The 9900-nt window shown below is 37.8% G+C and overlaps 1 protein-coding gene across 3 annotated transcripts; it reads left to right on the top strand.

Moving 5' to 3' along the window:
- Positions 1–130: 130 nt before the first annotated feature.
- On the top strand, positions 131–9634 carry LOC125237246. Of its 3 annotated transcripts, none has more exons than XM_048144262.1 (6): positions 131–261; positions 7683–7766; positions 8130–8213; positions 8374–8397; positions 8764–8784; positions 9509–9634. In XM_048144262.1, exons 1-6 carry the CDS (start codon positions 202–204, stop codon positions 9611–9613), a joined length of 378 nt encoding a protein of 125 aa, XP_048000219.1. In that variant the 5' UTR covers positions 131–201; the 3' UTR covers positions 9614–9634. The 3 variants fall into 3 exon arrangements, with proteins under 3 accessions (XP_048000219.1, XP_048000218.1, XP_048000220.1); XM_048144261.1 differs by having other exon boundaries at positions 8374–8403; XM_048144263.1 differs by lacking the exon at positions 8374–8397.
- The last annotated feature ends 266 nt before the right edge of the window (positions 9635–9900 follow it).

The raw sequence follows: 9900 nt of genomic DNA, 5'->3' as shown, positions 1-9900 counted from the left end.
TGCTATTAAAAACTTTTCGTTCTCACACCTAACTTTTTAAAGTTAAAAAACTTTCCTTCAAAGGAACCATCGAAGCATTTTTTATTATCAAAAAGTTTCAACATTTCGTGTTTGATATCCCTAATTTTATCGTCAGTATATTTTTTACTCTTGTATTCCAATTTTATATGTTTTGCATGAGCACGTGACTTTACCAAAACCATGCTGAGGATATTGTTATTATTTTATTTTATTATTGCTGCAACTAATGGACATAGAGATGTAAGTATTCATTAACATTTAAATCTATATACCTATTTTTTTTTTTTAACCCCTTATTTGCCAAGAGTGGCACTGAAGCTTTAGTAGTTTCATGTGCTCTGCCTACCCCTTCATGGGATACAGGCGTGATTGTTTTTTTTTTTTTTTTTTTTTTTTTTTTTCAACCCCTTATTTGCCAAGAGTGGCACTGAAGCTTTAGTAGTTTCATGTGCTCTGCCTACCCCTTCATGGGATACAGGCGTGATTGTATGTATGTATGTATGTATGTATACCTAATTAGTACCTCCTCCATTTGGGTTCTAAAATAACTTCTCTTTATTACATGTTTATCTTATACTTATCTGATGCTTTATTTCGTGCACGGTATAAAATATTTTATTTTAGGTACTTACAGACAAGTTCCCTATTGTTATAAATCGAAATTAAGAAAATAACGCAATTTACTAAAGAGATAGAACAGATTAATGTATAAAATTGAATACAATTTTACTAGACAAGCGACCGATATTTCACCCTATAGCCCAGTATTTAGTTCATTACTTTCACCCAATAGCCATTACCTACCCAGTTCATTTTAGATACTTTCAATCTCTCAAATAGTCCTTACACCCTGGCGGGTGCTGCCTCTGCGTGTGTCCCATGACACGAGCAAGGGTGGCATCCGCTCGGTGTACCTACCCCTTACATCTATTTAAAATCGACCCATGACATAAGTGACATATTTTTTTATATTAATAGAAAACGCGAGTATTGAAAGTGTCAAAAGGGAATCTATGTATTTGCTTCGGCTTCGCCTCACAAGTAGAACACCTTGAAACTCGATTATTGTATAAGTAAATTAATCCTATACCTACACTATTATTTAATCGTTCGTTGAATATACGCTTGCAATAATTACGGAATTGAAATTAATATCGTCTGTCTATTAATAATTAAACAACCGTGTTACTAAGCTCAATATGGAGAAATTCCCAAGGGAAATAATGATCGTTATAGTCAGTCGTGGAAACGTTTCAGAACGTTGACGAATTAAATATGAGATAACCGAACTACAATATTTCAATTTTGAAAAAGCTCCCAGCACAGTGGACCGATTTCCATCGAACGTATTTTAAATTGTCAATAATGTACAAACAAGACAAACTTATAACACTCCCGACAGACAGACAAGACAAACTTATAACACCTCGTCGTTTTTGCATCGGGGGTTATCGACATCTAAAATCCTTAGGTGTTCGATCATCCTAGATTCCGACCATCGTCATAATACAATCAGATTATTCTAATAGAAATCAGATAGATCATTAGAACGGATCCTAAAAGCCTCCGGAACGAAAACTTGTTTTGTCTAAAGATGATGTGTAATAAATCCTCGTTAACGTTATCTGTCGCTTCGTTCATGGATTACGAAGTGGCAGTCAACGAAACACTTTTACAATGTTAATTTATATAATTACTTGATTCTGCTACAAGTGCCAGACTCCTAATAACAAGCACAAAAATAACAACTTCAAACATAACAACTCAAGTTTCTAATAAAAATAAATTAATAGTTTAAAAAACACTATAAAACACGCTTTTATAAATGCACGTAAAAGCCAAAAATAAATTATGGATCGTTCAAGTTGTCTCTATTTGTGAGCTGAAGTTTAAAAACTATGTGCTTTTAATTATAATATTTGATTGTAAAAGCGTGGGGCGCTGGAACAGGAAAGACTTTTTGTATAACCACAGAATATATAAGTATAACTTGCTGATAAATCAAATTATGCTATGTTACGGGAAGGAGGTTACACAGATTGACGCGCTAACTGGAGTTGCAGCATGACTAGTAGGTTCTACATTAAACAGTCAAATCAATTAAAAGTCAGTGTTCAAAGTAGGTACCAGTTTGTCGAACTCAGACAAAATATGCGCTAGTAGCGAGGAGAGTCGACAGTCACCGACACTTAGAACGCCGCTTTTTTCCGGTAATCAAAGTACAAAAGGGGAAAGTGTCTACAGTGACAGGATGCAGAGTTCTTGTTCGTGGACGAGATATCTTTGGTTCTCTTTGGTAACCCTTAGGCGGCATATGTAAACGTTATGTTCTTATGCAACTTCATTCGCCAGGAAGTTCGAATTAGTATTTGTTTACAAGAAAGTCTTTCCTGTTCCAGCGCCCCACGCTTTTACAATCAAATATTATAATTAAAAGCACATAGTTTTTAAACTTCAGCTCACAAATAGAGACAACTTGAACGATCCATAATTTATTTTTGGCTTTTACGTGCATTTATAAAAGCGTGTTTTATAGTGTTTTTTAAACTATTAATTTATTTTATACTTTTTAGTCATTAATAATGAAATAAATACCTTTTAACATTTATACATAAAATTATTTCAAGTAGGCGGATTTTACATGCCATTTGTGGCTTAACGTGTACTTATTGCTAATTGCTACTTAATAATAACTAGCGGCTACCTTCTTATTACGGTATTATCATAAAAATGTTTATACCTAGTAAGTTATCCGTAAAAGATAGACAATATAGACATGTGCCATCGCGGACTTTTTGAAGACATTAGAGACACATACTTTCGCCATACATTGTTTTGAAGCTCTCAGCTAGTGGGATTTTGTTTGACTCGATTAGAAAATATTGTCACATTTCAACTAATTCAAACAAAATTTAAGTATTTCTTTTTTGCCGAGCCCCCCTTTATTTGCTCTTAAGGGTCACAGGAAAACCATTACCCAACCTATTTTAAATACAACGTTGATCTTTCTTTTATGCGGGGGGCTTTGCCCCCCGAGCCCCCCTTTGTTTGCTCTGAAAGGTCACAAGAAAACGCTAACCCAACTTATTTTAAATACTACGTTAATCTTTCTTTTATACGGGGGGCTTCGCCCCCCGAGCCCCCCTTTTCGTTACTCTTAAGGGTAACAAGAAAACCCTAACCCAACTTATTTTAAATACGACGTTTATCTTTCTTTTATGCGGGGGCTTCGCCCCGAGCCCCTTTGTTTGCTCTTAAAGGTCACAAGAAAACACTAACCCAACTTATCTTAAATACTACGTTGATCTTTCTTTCATGCGGGGCTTCGCCCCCGAGCCCCCTTTGTTTGCTCTTAAAGGTCACAAGAAAACCCTAACCCAACTTATTTTAAATACTACGTTGATCTTTCTTTTATGCGGGGGCTTCGCCCCCGAGCCCCCTTTTCGTTACTCTTAAGGGTCACAAGAAAACCCTAAACCAACTTATTTAAAATACAACGTTGATCTTTCTTTCATGCGGAGGGCTTCGCCCCCCGAGCCCCCCTTTGTTTGCTCTTAAAGGTCACAAGAAAACGCGAACCCAACTTATTTTAAAAACAACGTTGATCTTTCTTTTATGCGGGGGCTTCGCCCCCCGAGCCCCCCTTTGTTTGCTCTTCAAGGTCACAAGAAAACGCTAACCCAACTTATTTTAAATACTACGTTAATCTTTCTTTTATGCTGGGGGCTTCGCCCCCCGAGCCCCCCTTTTCGTTACTCTTAAGGATCACAAGAAAACCCTAACCCAACTTATTTTAAATACTACGTTGATCTTTCTTTCATGCGGGGGCTTCGCCCCCCGAGCCCCCCTTTGTTTGCTCTTAAAGGTCACAAGAAAACGCTAACCCAACTTATTTTAAAAACAACGTTGATCTTTCTTTTATGCGGGGGGCTTCGCCCCCCGAGCCCCCCTTTGTTTGCTCTTAAAGGTCACAAGAAAACGCTAACCCAACTTATCTTAAATACTACGTTGATCTTTCTTTCATGCGGGGGGCTTCGCCCCCCGAGCCCCCCTTTGTTTGCTCTTAAAGGTCACAAGAAAACGCTAACCCAACTTATCTTAAATACTACGTTGATCTTTCTTTCATGCGGGGGCTTCGCCCCCCGAGCCCCCATTTGTTTGCTCTTAAATGTCACAAGAAAACGCTAACCCAACTTATCTTAAATACTACGTTGATCTTTCTTTCATGCGGGGGGCCCCTCGAGCCCCCCTTTGTTTGCTCTTAAGGATCACAAGAAAACCCTAAACCAACTTATTTTAAATACAACGTTGATCTTTCTTTCATGCGGGGGCTTCGCCCCCCGAACCCCCCTTTGTTTGCTCTTAAATGTCACAAGAAAACGCTAACCAAACTTATCTTAAATACTACGTTGATCTTTCTTTCATGCGGGGGGCTTCGCCCCCCGAGCCCCCCTTTGTTTGCTCGTAAGGATCACAAGAAAACCCTAAACCAACTTATTTTAAATACAACGTTGATCTTTCTTTCATGCGGGGGGCTTCGACCCCCGAGCCCCCCTTTGTTTGCTCTTAAATGTCACAAGAAAACGCTAACCCAACTTATCTTAAATACTACGTTGATCTTTCTTTCATGCGGGGGCTTCGCCCCTCGAGCCCCCTTTGTTTGCTCTTAAAGGTCACAAGAAAACGCTAACCCAACTTATTCTAAATACAACGTTGATCTTTCTTTCATGCGGGGGCTTCGCCCCCGAGCCCCCCTTTGTTTGCTCTTAAAGGTCACAAGAAAACGCTAACCCAACTTATCTTAAATACTACGTTGATCTTTCTTTCATGGGGGCTTCGCCCCCGAGCCCCCCTTTGTTTGCTCTTAAAGGTCACAAGAAAACGCTAACCCAACTTATTCTAAATACTACGTTGATCTTTCTTTCATGCGGGGGCTTCGCCCCCGAGCCCCCTTTGTTTGCTCTTAAAGGTAACAAGAAAACGCTAACCCAACTTATTCTAAATACTACGTTGATCTTTCTTTCATGCGGGGGCCTTTTCTTTACTCTTAAGGATCACAAGAAAACCTTAACCCAACTTATTTTAAATACAACGTTGATCTTTCTTTTATGCGGGGGCTTCGCCCCGAGCCCCCTTTGTTTGCTCTGAAAGGTCACAAGAAAACGCTAACCCAACTTATTTTAAATACTACGTTAATCTTTCTTTTATGCGGGGGGCGAAGCCCCTCGAGCTCCCCTTTGTTTACTCTTAAAGGTCACAAGAAAACGCTAACCCAACTTATCTTAAATACTACGTTGATCTTTCTTTCATGCGGGGGCTTCGCCCCCGAGCCCCCTTTTCTTTACTCTTAAGGATCACAAGAAAACCCTAAACCAACTTATTTTAAATACAACGTTGATCTTTCTTTCATGCGGGGGGCTTCGCCCCCCGAGCCCCCCTTTGTTTGCTCTTAATTGTCACAAGAAAACGCTAACCCAACTTATCTTAAATACTACGATGATCTTTCTTTCATGCGGGGGGCTTCGCCCCCCGAGCCCCCATTTGTTTGCTCTTAAATGTCACAAGAAAACGCTAACCCAACTTATCTTAAATACTACGTTGATCTTTCTTTCATGCGGGTGGCTTCGCCCCCGAGCCCCCCTTTGTTTGCTCTGAAAGGTCACAAGAAAACGCTAACGCAACTTATTTTAAATACTACGTTGATCTTTCTTTCATGCTTCCCCCTCGAGCCCCCCCCTTTTTTTCTGTTCTTATCTTCCGGCACCATCATCAGGCCTTGAAACTTAATCGTAGTCATAGTTCATTACAAGACTTTTCTAAGAAGCCCAAAAACAGCTATGATACGATGTTCCATCATGTAGTTCCAGTTCATATCTTCCGGCTCCATCATCAGACCTTGAATTCTAATCGTAGTCAAAGTTCATTACAAGACTTTTCTAAGAAGCCCAAAAACAGCTATGATACGATGTTCCATCATGTAGTTCCAGTTCATATCTTCCGGCTCCATCATCAGACCTTGAAACCTAATCGTAGTCAAAGTTCATTACAAGACTTTTCTAAGAAGCCCAAAAACAGCTATGATACGATGTTCCATCATGTAGTTCCAGCTCATATCTTCCGGCTCCATCATCAGACCTTGAAACCTAATTGTAGTCAAAGTTCATTACAAGACTTTCCTAAGAAGCCCAAAAACAGCTATGATACGATGTTCCATCATGTAGTTCCAGTTCATATCTTCCGGCTCCATCATCAGACCTTGAAACCTAATCGTAGTCAAAGTTCATTACAAGACTTTTCTTAGAAACCCAAAAACAGCTATGATACGATGTTCCATCATGTAGTTCCAGTTCATATCTTTCGGCTTCATCATCAGACCTTGAAACCTAATTGTAGTCAAAGTTCATTACAAGACTTTTCTAAGAAACCCAAAAACGGCTATGATACGATGTTCCATCATGTAGTTCCAGTTCATATCTTCCGACTCCATCATCAGATCAGCTCAACAGTACCATATTATTGTATTGTCATCGGAACTACACATAGCTGCCAATTTTCATTACGCTACGACTCCTGGAAGATGGTTAAATTAGCCTCCGCAGATTCCATTACATACATAGTTACATACACGACGACCTAATAAAAGCGTGTTAATGAAGTAAATACGAAGAAAATCATGAGATAAAATATGCTAAACTTTTTCTGAAAAAGATACAGTATGTAATTGGCGAAGTTTTTAAATTTTTCTCCGTTTCTTTGGAACAAATTTCTGTCAAACTGGATTACCATGATCATTATAAATTGCATATCTGGATTGAAATACTTATTTTTATTTATTATTCAGCATCATTTAATAGAACAGTTTCAAAGCAAATGGCTTCAGCAAAGAATGAATTTAAATTAAATTGAAAAACTTTATGTACCCGTAGCATCTTCTAGTTAATTTTAAATTTGAATTCGGTGTCCAAGAAACCATTTTAACTAGTTTAATAACTAGTTTTCTCGGTTAAGCTTTTAAAACATCAACTTCTTTTGTAAGAAAAGACGGAAGTAACAGCAAAAATGAAACGGAGAAATATATTTACAGAGATTTTTATACTTAGTTTAGAAGAATCGCCACCAGATATATTGAAGCGCTTAAGATGGTCATAAATATGCCAACAAGCACTCGAGGAAATAAAGGCGTGTCCAGACATAAATATGTCAGTGTCTTGACCGTTTTTATATAGGTACATAATCATCTAATGGTGACTGTAAATATCAACATCTTTGTTCATTAAAAAACTTGCCAAGTGAATATTTAATATGTTAGGAAACCCTTTACCTGTCTACATTTTGTATTTTCTCTCTTTTCCTTACCTATTTCAACAGCAGGTAATTCTTATTATAACTGCAGAAATCAATCTAGGCTTTCATAGCTCAAGTTTCCGTCCAAGTAAGTGTTGACAGGTTTAGGCTTAGGTGCTCGAGTCTTCAGAGCATCTCGCTTATTGTCAAGGTCAACTTTTCGAATTTCTTCCCCTCGCATCAAACATTACTCGTAACTTCTTAACTCTAAAGAGTTGTAGGAAACGGTGTGATATGACGAGATTTGCTACGGTGAACCAACACCCCGTATTTTTTGACCAATTACAGACGATAGGTATATTATACTACTGTTTCAGAAATTAACCAACGATGCAGATTTACAGTCAGAGCTCCTACCACAGGAACTGAATCCATTTTTTGTACCCGCCGCAGAGGAGTCAGTGCGTATATTAAATAATTATGTTCTCTTTTTATATAAAAATATCCGTGATCCACAGGTATATCGAATACTTGATCAAATTACTATAAAAACATATCAAACTGTATCTACCGACTAATTTTTGACAGAATATTGTTGTAATATGGGTAAAACCACAATGGGCCGTATTCGATCGTGGTTGATATTATTTTCCAGCAAACTCTATTGTAAAAGTGACAGGTGACAGCTACAGTTACTAAGAGCATAAGAATGGATAACATGGCAAAAATAAACTATGCCAATGTATCAGTATCAAAAAAATGATGCACTGTGGGTTGAGACAAAATGTCACGTCAATAATAATATAAATTACCTCAAATTTCAGCAAATGCAGTCCATGCCGCTAGCACTGAGGTTACGTCGTAACTCAGACGTCGTTACAATACCAGAAAACACCACAATGCAACAGGTAAAATATCAACTTAGCACACATACAAGTTCTGAAGGCTTAAAATTATTGCGGTACACTGCGTAAAGTTATTCACGGTATAAAACAACGGTCACTTTTTAACACTGCATTTTTAACTTTTTTCCTACCTGCCTGGATCCATTGACTGTGGTTACCGAAGATTGACGTCCCAGTAAAAACTGAGGTACTAGTAAATAATACTAAATTACTCTGTATTAGTTTATGTTACACAGAAATATTGGCCTACTGTTTTAACTGTAAAATAGGAATGACATTAATCCGAAATACCCGGATATCCAGATCCGTCAATTTTTAAGCTCCGAAAAATCGGCGGATCTTGCAAACCCTAACTGTGTCAATTGCAGAAGACATCAGGTTATAACATTATTACGAAGATACCTGAGCCCTATAATAACATAATATTATATCACTGTCGCCAAAGTATAATATTTGGCGCCCAACGTGGGACAGTAAACTTTTAAGTTTATATTATAGAATATACTAAATTATATATGTAAATTCACTTATTTGCGTCACAAAACTTTTGCAGGGAATTAAAGAGATAACTGAGGTAGGTTTTCCAATCACATAATAATTTTATGAACTCGTATTTTGGTCTCTTTTGATCATGATTATTTATACAACTCAAAGCACCCAGGCCCAAATTAAAAAGCTTACGACTAATTAAGGAAGGTCCTTCAAAACCTTTCCTAGGTTACAGCATTGGTTCCCAAACTTATTTGAAGCACACCCTGCTACCTGTTATACATAATGCCTAACAAATGTGTGTTTCTACGTAATGTCTAACGTGTGCACTTGTCCTGCGCCCCCATTATGATGTTGCTGTGCTCCTTCGGGGGCGCGCCCTACAGTTTCAAAAACGCTGGATTGCAGGGACTTCGTTGGTCCAGATTTCGTGTACTTTAGAACAAACACAACAAACAAAACTACAAAACTCAAAGACATAGGTCGAACTATGGTTCTTTGGTACCGTTTCTTTTTTTTTAATACAGGGTCGTTGACGTCATCTGATCAACAGTGCGCTTTAATGCGTTTTCATATTATCTGATCCCACAGTGGATGTTGAACCGATGTCCTATATATTAACGGCGCCATCTTTGATTTTTGCTTTTGGCATCCTTCGTACGTCCAATGTCGGATCGGATAATTGAAAACAAATACTAAAACACCTTGGAAAGAGGCTACAATTTAAACATTCTGTATTTGACTTGTTATAACACGTTGCAAAACTTATATATTATATTATAATAAATAATAATTAAGTATGTTATCAGGTGAAGACGTACACTCGCATCATCGCCGGCGTCGTTTTGGTGTTCTCAGCGATTGTAGAAATTGTGTCCTACATTATCGAAACGTATTACAGCACATCGGTTTAGAAATAAATTACTTGGTTATAATTCTGTTTTATTTATTGGTCTTGAGCCTCAACCACCTTTACTTTACGATATCGAGTAATGTATTCTCATATGTCAAAAACTTATGATAGAGAATCTGTACTAAAGGGTCTGATCGCTGACATTGGATCAGTACGTAGGATACTTTCCGAAGGTTCCGGAGTCTTGAATTTTTGTAATTTTATGTACAAAAATTACAAAAAAAAACAACTGCCTATCGTTTCTGGTACGGACAACGAAACGGATTGTTTCTCTCTATAACTCCATAC

This window comes from Leguminivora glycinivorella, chromosome 20 (assembly GCF_023078275.1).
Source record: "Leguminivora glycinivorella isolate SPB_JAAS2020 chromosome 20, LegGlyc_1.1, whole genome shotgun sequence".
In the NCBI taxonomy this organism is placed as follows: domain Eukaryota; kingdom Metazoa; phylum Arthropoda; class Insecta; order Lepidoptera; family Tortricidae; genus Leguminivora; species Leguminivora glycinivorella.
This window is presented reverse-complemented; position numbering and strand designations above follow the sequence as displayed.

What these genes read in the sequence shown, in the direction of transcription:
- LOC125237246 (XM_048144261.1), top strand. Translation starts at nt 202, where the DNA reads ATGCTGAGGATATTGTTATTATTTTATTTTATTATTGCTGCAACTAAT. An exon ending in CAACTAATGGACATAGAGAT is followed by an intron (nt 262 to 7,682) that starts GTAAGTATTCAT and finishes CTACTGTTTCAG; the next exon opens with AAATTAACCAACGATGCAGA. An exon ending in CAGTAAAAACTGAGGTACTA is followed by an intron (nt 8,404 to 8,763) that starts GTAAATAATACT and finishes AAACTTTTGCAG; the next exon opens with GGAATTAAAGAGATAACTGA.